This window comes from Mandrillus leucophaeus, unplaced genomic scaffold (genome assembly GCF_000951045.1).
Source record: "Mandrillus leucophaeus isolate KB7577 unplaced genomic scaffold, Mleu.le_1.0 Scaffold21, whole genome shotgun sequence".
Classification (NCBI taxonomy): Eukaryota; Metazoa; Chordata; class Mammalia; order Primates; family Cercopithecidae; genus Mandrillus; species Mandrillus leucophaeus.
Window position 1 is genome coordinate 5,161,043 of NW_012102143.1, and position 15,012 is coordinate 5,176,054.

At 45.6% G+C, this 15,012-nt stretch overlaps 1 protein-coding gene across 3 annotated transcripts in view; it reads right to left on the reverse strand.

Moving 5' to 3' along the window:
• IQCA1 (IQ motif containing with AAA domain 1) overlaps positions 1-15,012 on the reverse strand; it is a 182,471-nt gene that overhangs the window by 32,477 nt on the left and 134,982 nt on the right. For all 3 annotated transcript variants that reach the window (XM_011980286.1, XM_011980285.1, XM_011980284.1), the window contains 2 exons: positions 11,100-11,207; positions 7,572-7,771 (listed from right to left, as the gene is read on the reverse strand). In XM_011980286.1, the coding sequence (XP_011835676.1) occupies positions 7,572-7,771; positions 11,100-11,207 (308 nt within the window). The remainder of the gene's footprint in view (positions 1-7,571; positions 7,772-11,099; positions 11,208-15,012) is intronic.

Consider the following 15,012-nt stretch of genomic DNA (forward strand, 5'->3'; position numbering starts at 1 on the left):
GCCCCGTCTCCTCCCCAGCCCTCTGCCCACCACACTAGGGCCAATGAATTCTCGCCAGGTAGCATGGACTCTGGCCAGCTTGGAGAAGCCTGTGTGCAAAGCCATTCTCAACTTCCCAAGGCACCTCCATCGCCCCCACCCCGAGTGTTTCCGGGTTGCCTAAACATTTTGAATGCTTGTGGCATCAAGCCCTGGTCCGGCATCGTCCCCGCTACAGAACACCTGCGGATGCCACACTGTGGTTCTGGTGATTGACAGCCTGCAGACTGTGTCTCCACACCGGACTGACACAGCGCCTGGGGCCTCCACAGCCTGACGCTCCCCCCGTGGGGTACTCCCTGTTGTCACTGGACAGGTGGAGTGGGATGTGTATCCCGGGTCCTGGAGAAGCCTGGCCCTCGTTTCCTTCCTCCTGGGAGTCCCCTTCCCACGGCAGCCTCTGACACCGCTGGACCCGGCTACATGGCCCACCGTGGCCTAGGGCCTTTCTTTCGTGTTCTTTTTTCTCCTTCTTTCTTTGCGGGTGCATGTGTCTGAATTCCGAGACGTTTCCCATGTGTGGGGGTCTAGGTCTCCCTCCCCACCCTGGGCCCGTCCCCGGTGTCTGGTTTGACGTGGCCTCCCAGGACTGACACGGATGTTCCAGGCAGTGGAAACAACGGCAGAGGCCTCACTGGCCGTACAGAGGCCTGCACCCCCACCGACAGCGGGTTTTGACGGACTCTGGGCGCTAGTGAGGTGTCACTCTGGGTTCCTTACTGTAGCACATGGTGGGTGTGGCCCACGGTGGGGCGTGGAGAGTGGGGAGGCCCTGCCTATGTGAGAACAGGTTATGTGGGAGCTGTCTGCACTTTCTCCTCCTTCTCGCCAGGAACTGAAAGCTGCTCTGAAAAATAAAGTCTAGGTAAAGAACAAAAGGTTCTGAAGCCTATGTGCACGCCCCTCCTCAGCCTGCAGCTGCCTCCGCACACACTGGAAGAGGAGTCTGGCCGCTCAAGACTCAGGGCACTGGCCTCCCACCATGTCCACACCTGAGGCTGCACCGGAGTCGCTAAATGCTGCGTCCCTCTCCCCGTCCTTGCTCCTCTCTTTCCTCTCCCCCTCCTTTTGATCAGCCCTGTTTTGGTGGCCAGGTGTAGGCCTTGCATTATCCTTACTGATATCCACCTTGTAAAATGAGACTAACATATTTATTACACTAATTGTACATCTGTGTGTGTGTGTGTGTGTTTTAAATACAATCATCCACAAATAGCAGCAATGTCTTTGTCTGGGTTATTAATCAGGAAGAGAAGTCTTCTATGAGGAACATTCCTTCTACGAGCTACAGAAACTGGCCAGGCGCCCCTGCGGACACCTAGACTCGCCGTCCACACCACCACACACCACATCTGGGCGAGAGCCCTTGGTGTGCTGCCATAGGCTGCTGGCTGTGAGCCCACCGAGGAGCCGGGTGGTGGTACTGAGCTAGGTGGGTGGTACAGGGGCACAAGGGCATTGAGGGTCCCTTTTGTCCAGATGCTGCAGACCCCTGTGAGCCACGTGTTCTACAGCAGACACTGCCTCGGCCCCATTCTCCCAGGTCCTCACTCTAACTCAGCCCTCAGGCGCCAGGTCGCCAAGCAGAGGGCAGGAAAGCAGAACATACGAACCTCCGGGGGCAGAGAGGACCCTTGCCCAGGACCAAGGGGGCCGCTGAAGCGTCCTCTGGTCCAGCCTCCTACCCTGCGCCCTGCCCTGGCCTCCCCTTGCCTCTCTAATGAGAGGTCTGGAGGGTGGGGGGCAGTCTCACTGGCAAGGGGGATGCAGGAAGAAGCAGAATGGCCTTCAGTTGCTTCACCGTCTCACACTGGGATACTCCCAGCAGACTCGCTGGCCCAGGAAGAGCCTTATCCCTGTGTCTTGTGGAGGGCACAGCCTCCCCCAGGGAGGGGCACGCGGAGCCGAGGCTTCCCCAGAGGCCAGCTGGGGGGCCATGCGATGGTCTTGGGGCCCAACCTGGACTGAAATCCAGAGGTCAGTCCTCTGGTTCTTTTGCATTTTTGTTGAAATTCAGCACTCTGAGTGTCAGATTTCTTATCTGTAAAATGGGGATGTTAATTCCTACCTCATGAGAGCTTTGATGCAATTAAGAGAGAAAGTATGTGTAAAACGCCTTAGCGTGTGCCTGACTCCAGGGCAGAGGTCAGAAAAAGCCCTTCCCGCTCCTCTGTGCCCTGATTTACTGTTATACAGACTCAAGGAGACTGGTACCTGGGGTGGGTGATGGGCAACAGCCCTGCCTTATAAATTCTTTTACCTGTGAAATGCTTATTGCATGTTCATCATTTGTCAAATATTTATTAATTGGTTAGCAAATATTCCTTATATTTCCGAGATAAGTATATTCTTTTCTATGTATAGCTTTAGTAGTATAGGGAATCTGAAATAATAGTCATTTACTTGTAAACGCATTTCTTAAAAAGGAAACGCTTCCCCTCACCCCGCACTCATTATTCTATTAGTTACTGTGTGTAAAATAAAGAAATCCTCCAAATGCAATGATCACAAAATGGATTTGAACTTACGGTTGTGCAACAAATCAGAGACTCATTTTCCCTGCGTGCTTCCACGGTGCTGTGAGTGAGGCGAATACGACCTGCCTGAAGTGAGAAATGACGCGTATTTCCCAGTCGTTTCCTGATTTAGCCTCTCGAGATTAACTTGGTAACAGGACTGCTCTCTAGGAAGACTCCATGAGGAATCAGGCCCTTCTGTTATTTCACCTTCTCCCGCAAATGCCACGAACCGTATTTTGCTGCCCTGGAGCCACGGCCCGTGTTCTGCGGCTCACACGGCACAGTCAGGCACTCCAGCTTCCTGCCGCCAACGTACCAGCGCAAGCGTCCTGTCCCACTTGCCTGTGGTTAATGAAAAGCAAATACTTCTTTGCAATGCAGATAGCTGCTCTGTCAGTCACACTGGGACACGGTGGCCTCACTGCACACAATTTTTAATTGAATGGCTCCCACTCCTGAGACCTCTGGGTCTTTCATTAATCAGTTATATACACAAGAAAGGTGAAGCTTAATGAGGTGTGTGTCAGGCACTCTGACACGAAGTGGCCCAGGTGGGTGAATGTGGTGCTCCACATTTTAATAATTTGACACCCAGCATTTTGCGGTCCACACAATGTCAGTCTGTGATCATTCTAACAGATGCAAAGGTCGCTTATCTGGTATGAAGACAAAATCTCTCAGCAGCAGGAACAAAGACTTTTCTAGAGTGAGAACAGAAAGATCACATCCTTGCTCTGTCCTAGATTCACCCAGGAGCTACTACACTGTTTGGTGGGTCGGAAAACGGATACTTAACTCAGCCCCACTTGGCCGTATAATGCAGTTTTGAAACTTGGAGGCTCTGGAGCCAGGCTGTGTGAGATCCTATTATTGCACTGCAACCAAGAAAATTACTCAAATGACTTGTGCCTCAGTTTTCTTATCAGAAAAATGGGTATAATGATAATGCCTACCTCATAGAGTTGTTGTAAGGACTGAATGACTTAATACATAGTGATGTATGGAACAGTCTGGGATATGTGGATGCTCACAAAACACTAATATTTTTATATTTATGTGCTTCTGTTACTTGACAATGTCAAATGTCAACAAAATTTGATGTTTAGATTGAACAAATTTAGGTGTTCTTTTGGGCAAGAGGATGGGTTCATTTTACCTTTCCTCTGAAGAACTTAGTGCTTACTGGTAGTTAAGCACATGGAGGCCACAAGTCAGGTTGCCTGGCTTCAAATTCCAGCTCACCTTCAAATCATTGGCTAATTTTAGATGTGTGCTTGCGTGGGGGAAGAGTCTAAGAAGCTCAGTGAAAAGCAATAGATGAAAAACTAAACGAACGGAGCACATTCCTCAGCTACTGCCAAGTCAGAGGAGCTTGGTAAACAGGCTTTCCATTGAAACCTTGGAGTAAAGACCATATTCCAGGACTGAGAGATTTGTTTTGGACCACAGACAAAGTCAAAATAGACCCATATTAATAACATGGAAAACGAAGCCTCTGCAAGTTCAAGCTGATCAGCCAGTGATTTAACTGCCCGCTAGAACAGAACCCCGCTTGCTTCAGAGGCTCCACAACGCACCATCCACAATGTCTAATATACAGCAAGAATTATCAATCAGATGAAAAACCAGAGAAATGTGACACATGGTCAAGGGAAAAGCAGTCAAATACAAACAGGCCCCATTATGACCCCGATTTTGAAATGAGCACATAAGGGCTCTAAGGCAATGAAGTTCAAAGACTTGAAGGAAAAAGATGGTTGTATGAAATGGGCGGACGAAAACTATGCAGAGAAATGAAAACGAGTAATAAGCAAATGTAAATGCTAGAAATGAAAAGCAAAAGATAAGAAGATCAGAAATAAAAAATAAGCCACAAGATGGGCTGAATAGCAGATTAGAGATGGTAGAAGAAAGGGTAAGTAAATTTGAATACAGATTAATATCCAGTGTGGGAACTAGAAAGAACAGAACCTCAGTGACTTGTGGAGCAATATCAAGCAGTCAAATGTGTATATAATTAAAGCCTCAGAAAGACAGGAGACAGAGAATGCAGTAAATACAAACTGGAGAAAATAATGGCCCAAAGTTTCCAAATTTGATTTAAAACATATGTTTACAGATTCAATGAACACAGTGAGCTACAAGCAGTATAAATACAACAACAACAACAACAACAAAAACAAAAACCAAACACGAATGCCTAGACACATCATAGTCAAACTGATGAAAATCAAAACAAAGAGAAAATCTTATAACTATTCAGAGAATAATGACACAGGAGATTGCACAGGAGATAGAATTATTTATCTACACATTACACACAGGAGATAAATAATTCAAAAATTTGCTAACTTTTCATAAGAAACAAAGAAGGCCAGAAGACAATGGAATAATGTCTTAAAAGTGCTGAAAAAAAGGTCAACCCAGAATTCTATATCCAGCAAAAATATCCTTCAAAAATGGAGGCAATGTAAAAATATTTTAAGATAAATAAAATAGAGGCCAAGAAAATTTGTTGCCGGCAGACCTACACTAAAATAAATGCTAAAGGAAGTTCTTTAGCTGAAAGGGAAATGATACCAGTTGAAAACTTAACTTGATAGAAACAAACAGAGTACTAAAAATGGCAAATACATGGAGATGTATAAAATACTGTATTTCTTCTCTCTTAATTTTTTAAAAATACAAATGACTGAAATGCAAAATAGCATTCTATTGTGGTATATATAACATTTATAGATGTAAAATGTATAATAAGAAAATGAAGGACAGAGATAACAAGTGGATTATGTTGTCACAAGATTCTCATATTTTATGTAAAATACCATATTAATTCTACATAGACTGTGATAAGTTAAGAATGACTACAGTAATCCGTAGGCCACCACTGAAAAACAAAATTAAAAAAGACCAAAAAGAAGGCAGGAAAAGAGAAGCTGAACGAAAGAGGAATGGAACACATGGAGAACAAAAAGGAAAATGGTAGACCTAACTCAATCATTTAAGTAATTGCATTTAAAATAAACAGAGCAAATGCTCCAGTGAAATGACATATGTTGTCGGATTGAATAAGAAAGCAAACCCAACTGTGTGCTATCCATAAGAAATGCACTTTAACTATAAAGACATAGACATATTGGAAATAAAACAGCATAAAAATATACCATATACCCTCAGCATAAGAAAGCTGATGTGGCTCCATTAGTATCAGACCAGGTAGATTTCAAGACATGGAGTATTTCCAGGACAAAAACGGTCATTTCATAATGATAAAATAATCAACCAGGAAGGAAGACATAACAGTCCTAAACATGGATGTATCTCATAACAGTGCTTCAACATATGTGAAGCCACTGACAGTACTACAGGGAGAAATATAGAAATGCATATAGTTGGAGAGCTCCTCCAAATTCTCAGAAATTTTGAAATACTAAAAAATATGAAATTAACCTAAACAATGAAATGAACCAATGAAACCAATAACTAAATGAAAGGTATAGTTGATCCTTAAACAACACTCATTTGAACTGTGCATGTATACGTAGATTTTCTTCTACCTCTGCCACCCTTAAGACAGCAAGGCCAACTCCTCCTCTTCGTCCTCCTTCTCCTCAGCCTCCTCAATGTGAACAAGACATAGACGAAGACCTTTATGATGATCCACTTCCACTTAATGAAGAGTAAATAGATTTTTTCTTCTCTATGGTATTCTTAATAACATTTTCTTTGTTGCAGTTGATTATAAGAATACAGTGTATAATACATACACCATACAAAGTATGTGGTATTCAACTGTTTCTGTTATCGGGAAGGCTTCCAGTCAACAGTAGGCTATTGGTAATTAGATTTTTAGGGAGTCAAAAGCTATATGTGGATTTTCAACTGCACAGGGGATTAGTGCCCCAAACCCTGTGTTGTTCAAGCATCAACTATAGGTAAATGACTTGAATATAAATTTCAAAAAAAAGTTGTACAATGATCATATGTGCATGAAAATGGTGGTTACACATTGTATACTCCACAGATTCCTCTTTGAACTCCTTCCTTACAAGCACGAGAGAAAAGGAGAGTGGCATGTCCTGAGTCGCTGCAGTGGGAGGGACCATGTGGCTAAGGGAAGAAATCCTACTACTGTCGCTCCCTTGTTTCTTAGTGTATTAGCATGACACTAAGGAGGAGATGTTCCTGTCCATTTATCATTCCTGTAAACCGCCTCGTTGCGGAGCATCTCTCACGCTTTACAGCCCCTCAGAAAGCAGACACAGAGCCAACACCTGGCCTCCAATATGGGACAGTGTTGGCCACCAAGTAGGTTTTGATACAGTAAAAGCTGGCATGGCAGTTAACTGAAACGAATAGCATAAGGCTAACCTGGAGGTTCTCAAGCAAGTAGAAATTAAATTTTGTAAAGCCTTTGTATTAAATAAAAAATATTCTGTATCAAAGTTCTTTTAAACACATTCATTTTGTGATGATAAAATGGAGACCCAGGGAAGCTAGCAGCTTAGCTAAGATCACAGAGCTGCTCAGATCCTGTGATATCACTGCGTCTTTACATTACTCTGGTTGGCTTAGGTGCCTGCAGGCTTCTCCATCACACCTGTGTGAGGAGTGCACAGAAGCACAGAAGGTGCCATACCTTGGTAACTCATGTCATGTAAGGAAGAATCCAAATAATGCAAATATCTCTACCTGATGCCAATTATTAAAGTGAGGTGGGCCAAACAAAGCAATTGTGGGTTTAATTTTCAATGAGACATGAAAGCATTTCCAGAAGGGTTCCTGTGGCAGAGGGAGGGTGATCAGGACGGCACAGTAGGGTGCTTATGGAAAGAAAGAAGTTGTTTCTAATTGTGTGTGTTTGGCCATATGCAATAATGAAGTAATTTGCAGGGGTAGACAATGAGGAAATGTAAGAGAGTCATGCTTGTCTGCCAACAGAAATTGTCTGCAGGGTTTAGAAATGTAGTTTGAAAGGGAGGAGAGTTGGAAACCAAGAAATATAATCAATACCTTGAAGACTGCATGCAGCATCATTTGGAGGCCATTTTTGCCAGGGTATTTCCCAGCAATGTTAGAGGAGGACAAGTTGAAGAGGTTGGCTCCCGTTTCGGTGCAGATGGCATGGACCAGCATTTTCTTCCCTACCCCAGACGGCCCGGCTAACAGCAGCGATTTCACCAAGGGAGCTTTCTCATGCACTGCTGCAGAACCTAAAAAAGGCAGAGGCAAAGGTGCTAATGTTCTGCCAAGAAAATCAGTGGTTCTTCAACTAGGATAACTCAAGGTCAAAACTGCATCGTGTGACCCCACTTTCTGCAACAGTGATAAAGGTGTCGAAAGCATTTCAAACCAGAGACACGCCTCCATCCCAGCCGGCTCCGTGACACTTTTAATTTGTATGTCAGGGCTCGTGGTGGAGCCATAGGGTCTCTGTGGGTCCTTAATACCCTTCTTCTCCCCCTCTCCACATCAGTATTTCCCCTAAAATCATAATTTTTAAAGAGCATTCCTGCAATAGCTTACCTTTAGCTGTTTTTTTTCCTTTCCTTTTTTTTTTTTGAGTGCTTTCTCTGCTTGTCAGCAGCAGCATTAAATTCTTTGCAAGCTTGGGAAGAGGAATGTGGAGACACAGATGATAAGGTTGACTAAGTGTTTATTTCCTTGCAACCCTCTTGTCTACCATTTAGTGATTCTTGTGAGATAAAGGGAAGACGGAGATCCAGGCAGCAGTAGCCTGAACTTCTTTCTCCTGCCCTGGTTTCTAGCTGTCAGGAGCGGCAGAGTTAACCTGACACTTGGTAATAAAGTGACTTGGATGATTAGAGTCATTCGGAGGTTCATGCCCTGTGTTCTCCACCACTGTCAATTTCCTTAGTGCCCAGAAGGGGCCTCGGGTGTGGGTCTTCTCCACTGCAGAGAACACAAGCAGAGCAGGTACTGGGCACAAAGCAACTGAAAAGTGAATGGGATTAAATTCCGGAAAGTGCTGCGATCAAATCATTTATTATCATGTTAGTTTGCGTTCTGTCACTTAATGGGCTCTTTTTGATAATCTCTAAATGCCAATAAAATGATTATGCTTTTCTTTTTTCTTGTATATTGAAAAGATACAGAAACTTTAAGTGATGATTAGACATGTCATTCTTATGGTTACCTACCATTCTCCACATAAACTCAGAAAATGGTTTTGAGCAAATTCTCTTCAAAATGTAATTCAATGAGTGTGCTTTTTTTGTGGTTAGTAGGGGCTGCAGCAATCTAACGGGATAAAGGAGAGGCTGTTTTCCACAACAGGAGAGAGATGCCATTCATGTGCCCTGCATTGGACACCTGGGTATCAAAGGCTGCTCTGTGCTGGCCCTGGCTGGGAGCTAGGGCGGGGCCCGTGGGAGTGGGGGCTGTGGCGGGGAGTGACACAAATGTGGAAAAGACTCAGGATTTGCTGTGGACAGTTCAGGCCAGGGGCGGAGCTGAACCTGAGTTGCCATAATGAGAACGGGAGGCAAGCAGTGCGAAGGTCCAGGAGAGCCACAGGGAGCTCAGAGAAGAAACTGCTCCCTGCGGGGGACTCAGGCTGGACTTCCAGGAGGAGGTGGCACCTGGGCTGGCTTTTGAGGAACGGGCAGAACGATAGCATGCAGTGAGGGGGTGTGTGGGCAGGCTTCATGTGGGGCCGGGAAGCCAGGCTGGCATAGGGAGGGGTGAGGAGCCAGCGGTCAGGGGCCCTGAAAGGTGGTGTGGGACGGCAGGTGCCAGGGTTGCTGGCTGAAGCCAGGGGGCCGGGAGAGGTTTCTGGGAGCGGGGGAAGGAGGAGAGAACAGTGCTGAGGACAGAGTCTTGGGTTGGGAGGGGGTGGCAGGAGGCAGAGGAGCAGGGGCGGGTGAGTGGGCCTGGGAGAGTGTGTGGCAGTGACACAGGCAGTGGCCTTCCAGAGAAAGGAGGTGGTCACCAAGGTCACCCAGAGACGTGAAAAGGGTGGTCCCAGGGAGGCCTCTTCAACTGGGGCCTGGCTGACCTCAGGGAGGGCAAAGGTGGGCAGAGGGCCCAGGAGTTGGCAGGACACACATGTGCCAGTGTCCACAGCTCTTCCTGCCCCTCTTGTAGAGCTACCAAGAGACACAGTATGGTTCCAGTTTTCGCACTTGAGCCCTGTTCAACTTTCCGAGGATTAAGAGATAACAAGGAGGCCAGTGTTCTGTGTCCTCAACCCAGTTTAGCCCCTTCCTAGCCCTGTGACTCCAAGGAAGTGCCTCTGCATCTTGGAACTGCTTATGAATCAGTAAAAGCTGGACCACATCCACCTGGAGGCGTCTGGCAGGAGATGAAACAGCGGACATGGTTTCTGCTCTGTGAGCACGCCTCCTCCCTTCATTCTCCATGATCTCTGTGTGGCAGCAATACCTCCAGGAGGGTAGGTGGATGCTGACCAGATACTTCCTGGGCTTCCTCTTCTCTACCAAGGTGGTTTCAGAGTCTAAGACCCAGCCCTAGGCTGCAGCCGGTGTCTCCTGGCCAGGTATGTAAGCGGCCACGAGATGTTCTCAAGGTCCTCTGCTGAGTGGCCGGGTTTTTAGTCTGGGCAGTGGCCACCATTTAAAAAAAAAAAATAAAAATATATATATATACACACACACACACACACACACACACACACACACATATTATATTAATCGCAAATTCCATTTATAGTAGTAAATTCCATTTACTACTTCTGACATTAATTTAGAAGAGGAATTAACTATTTCTTGCCAATAGGCTTAAGTTCTGAAGTCAAAGTGGAACACTAAGGGTTTGAACTACCCCCATCTCATTGTAAAGCAAATTAAACACACAGAATGTGACTTCTATTTGAGAGTTGTTGTCAGAACTGAAACTCCTGGCTGCAGTTGCCGTCCCTGCCCCAGGTGATTCAGGTCATACACATATCAAAGCCATTAAAAAAAAAAAAAGAGAAAAAAGCGAACGTGAGCCGCAGATATCTGTGTTACGGAGAGCCCATCTTTCCTGCATCACTTGCACACCACAGAGCTCTAGTGTGTCTGTCTGAAAAAAGTCACAATTGAACCTCATTTAGCAGTGAGAGTAGACTTCGGTGAAAACTGGCAGGGCCTTAAAGGTGATCCTTTAGATCCATGAAATACACTTGCACTGACTCCTGAAAGGCCGCCTCTGTTTAGGACCTAGTAGTAGGAGCCTGTGGGTAAAAGGCAAGTGGTAGCCCTAGCCCGTTCTCTAATTCGATTAATCATAATTGCAGGTACTTGCTTTGCCTGTTATCTCCCCAGCTCACTGCCCGTATGTCCTTCAGCCCAGCACTGCTAAGCAGACACACAGAGAGGGTGCAGAAGTGCTCTCCCTAGTAGTACTTTGTGTGCTCGTGGGCACACTATCAAAATGAAACTGTGCCCACTCAGAATTCTCAGAAGGAAAAGTTAAGCTGCAGTGCACTTTTGCTGACAAACAGGAACACACTGTCCAAACTAGCAAGTGGTGCAAGCTGCTTTGGAAAAGGCACATCCGCGCACGCCGAGTCTTTACCTAATGGCCAGATTCCGTACAACGTGATGAGCTGTCTGACATCCAGGAGGGAGGGCATGGGTTCTATGGATACCTGGCGAAGAGTAGTCCCCAGGTAGCTGTACTCACCTGGAGAGAAAAGAAACAGAGGAAAAATAAATAGAAAACAGCGCTGGTCTGAGCTGCATAATTTTGGTCTGCAAAAACGATCAGAGAATACAAATTTAACATTTCAGAGCAAACAGAATCCTATTAGGAGAGTCATTATGAAGAACACCTCTTTTCTCAGACAAAGGTTTGAAGAAAAACTATCCAGGCAAGAAAGCCCTGCTCTACTAGCTAGAGTAAACTGGGAATTATGTTGACTATTATATTAACCTCCTAATACTTCCTAAAACAACATTTGAATATTGAGTTACGTGAAATGGGGCAAAGTGCTAAAAAGAAGGACACACAAAAAAGGCTGAAATAGAGGGGGCTTTGCTTTATTTACATTCCAAGAGATTAGGTATAACATTTGTGCAAACTTTAAAAATAAGTTATTTAAGATCAAATTCTACAAAAAATGTAGAATTTGTATTGGAGCAGTGTAAATCTGAGTGTAAAATGCAGTCATTTGAAAGGAAGGATATGAGTCTAATTTAGAATAAATAGAAACATCTCCGTTTTGAGGGTAATATTCATTTACATTTTTATATTTTTAAGAGATTACCAAAGGAATAATCTAGAAATAAATCTTTACAGGTTTAATTAGAAGATATCAAAGGGCTTAATTGTAACTAGTCATAAATCTGAAGTGTTATTTTCTAACTAATTTAGATAAGGTCACCAAGAAAATTAGTTTGGCTGTCTCCATTTGTCATGAGGACGGACCTTTATAGGTTCATATGATTCTCTCTTGATTTGTATCTGAATCTGGAGTAAAAATATTCAATGAATGAATCATCGTGTCTGGATTTTTTTCCCTGATGCTTTCTTTCTATAGCAAGTCCTGGTCCTGCAGAGCTTCGGCTGCTACACGTGTACGGCAAGTACAATATGCACATTGATGTGTGTAGGAAACACTGAAAATATCCCAAGCTTTTAAGCATTTTCAAATGCTAAGGAAATCAGAGTTAAAATTCAGACAGTGACTGCTGTTTTGTTGTGGGGTGGGGGGCAGCCTTTCAGAGCCTCCACATAAAAAAAGTCCTTGGCAAGGACAATGGGTATTGGTTGGGAGAATGAGCGATAATGAAAGCATCTATTACAGCTTCAGATACCACACTTTTTAATGAGCAGGTAATAAATACAAGAGTGGTTAATTTAGCCTCCACTAGAATAGAAAGAGATCCTGCAACAACCGTTAAATCCAGCGCTCATTGCCAGTAAACATGACATTAAAGGTGACAGGAAAGTGACCCCAATTTTCCTGCTTATCTAAACCCGTATTAATCTCCAGACGCACCATATTTTCTAGAACCTAACAGATTTTGTTTAAACAAATTATATTCAGTTGAATTAGTGGGTGTTGGTTCTAACAGAGGCAAGGACACAAGTAGCCTGGGCTGCCTGCCAAGTTCTGAGACTCGCACTGAAAGCACGTTCCTGTGTCTGCAGTAGCCCCGCGTACAAGCCATGCCCCTTCCCATCCATGCATTCGGAGCTTGAAGAGCTCAGGATTCCCTGCACAGACATCAGATCTTCCACAGGGGAGGGAAGAAGAAAGTGGCAGATGAAAAGGCGTTTGGGATAGAGGGCATGCAAATGCCAGGAAACCCAGAACAAGGGGCAGAAAACCAAACAGGGGCTGCATGACAGGTGGAATCGAATCCCCTTGCAATTCTATGTGGAAGTCCTAATCCCCAGCATCTCAGAACACGACCTTATTTGGAAATAGGGTTGTTGTAGATTTCATTAAGATGAGGTATTAGAGTGGACCCTAAATCCAACAGGACTGGTGTCCTTATAAAAAAGGAGGAATTTGGACACAGAGACAGACATGCACAGAGGCAGAGCACCACATGAAGAAAAAAGCAGAGAGGGAGGTGATGGTTTTACACCAAGAATCACCAAAGGTCGCCGACCACACGCCAGCTGGGAGCAGCTGAACGCCGTGCAGGTGCAGCCTGGGGTGCTCCATCCAGCAACTCGCTTAATGTTTACAGCGATTTAGTGAGGCATTCGCTGTAATGACCTCATCCCATAGTAGTGGAAACTGAGGCACAGAAAGAGTAAGGAAAGGCCTGGCATCCTGGAGGGAGGCAGCCTCAGAAGGACGAGAGGAAGGAGAGAGTCCTTGAGCCTGGGAGGAGAGACTGGTCAGTGGCCCCTGAGCAGCGGGCATCCAGCCCCTAGGCCCTGGAGGTCTGGGGGGTCTTCATGGGCACCAGCCCCCAGAATATCTCTGCAGCCTGGTGCTACCTGGGAACTGGGGCCTTGACGATATCTAGGGGCAGGGGTGGGGACTGGCAAGAAGGACTGAGTTTAAATCACCTTGTTAGTATAGGGGTTGTGAAGCCAAATTAAGGTGATTTAAAGAAAATAAGGAAATTGCTATTTCTCACACACCTGAGATTGTGGCAGGTGCTTGCTGCTGGGCACAGGGCCAGTTTTGGAGCAGGGTGGCCATGCAAGGGTGCAGCAAGCAGTGGGTTGGGTGGTGGGGGTGGGCTGTGGGAGCTGAGGGCTGGGCCTGGAGGAAGGGGTCCTCCCGAGCTCTGCAATGCAGGCTTGGCATCCTCTGGGTCCATTCCTCCCCTTCAGTCTCCTGTAGCTCTCATCCGCTGTGATTCTAATGACTGTTGGGAGTTCAGTGGTGTTGAGGAAAGAGTAGGATTACAAATCTCAAGACTATAAAAAGCAACTCTGTGTCCAGCGCCTGAGCATGGAGGATCTGTGTAGCGCATTCCTGGCCTGGTGGAGACATCCATCGGGGAAACCACGTTCTGTGTCTGGGGATCCCTGCTCCTGCCCCGCCTGGATGAAGGGCTAGGGAGGAACAGCCCACATCTACCCTCTCTCCTTCTCTAGAAGCAGGAAGAAATAAAGGGCTCTGAGCACTGAGGCTTTGTAGCACAGACCTCTGGAGCAACGGAATGGGCAACAGAGGAACCCTCTGGGCCATGCCTCTGTTGTCAAAGTGTTAAAAAGGAAACAAGATAATAAATTCGAAACCAGGGAACCCAAGGGTGAGTGAGGGTGCCTGGGTCCTCATCTTGTTAATTCTCTTCTTAGACAAGATGACGAGGCATGACTTAGCTGGGTGCTGAGAACAGTGTGCTTTCCAGAGGCAGGGGGCCATTCCCAAGCTCCCCAAGTTTACGAGATCAGGAAGAAGCTCCCAGCTGTGAAAGAGCCCAGTCCCCCTAAGGCAGAAAGTCTGCAATGCCATGTTGGCAGCGCACACCGCTGTTAGGCACCGTACTCTCTCTCCTGAAGCCCTCACCTTCTATTGGTTTTATGGGTACATGGAGGATGCTCACTACCAATCCTCGTGCCAAGGTCTCTCGTGCCATTTTTGATTGTCAGTAGGTCATTCTTAGCAGATTCTTCAGGAAGGGCTCAGGGGGAAAATTGCTGAGTTCTTGCATGTTTATCAGTTTGTGTTCTATGTACTTGCAAATAAACCTGACTGGGTACAAAATCCTAGAATCCTGCTTCCTTTCCTGGAGCATCTTATATATGCTATTCCATTTACTTCTGGTGTAAAGCATGGCTGTGGAAAAGTCTGACGATAATCTAATGTTCTTTCCTTTCCAAGTCCTGTGATCTCTTTTACATAGATGCCCAAAGGCACTTTCATTAGACTGTCTTCTTGATCAATCTGAGTCAATATTCTCAGATAGACAGTGTGGTCTTTCATTATGTGGTTTCAATGTTTTTTAAACATTTAAACCCTTTTCCTGTTTGCCCTGAGAAGACTCACCAGAGATGCTTTTCGGCTGCAGCATTT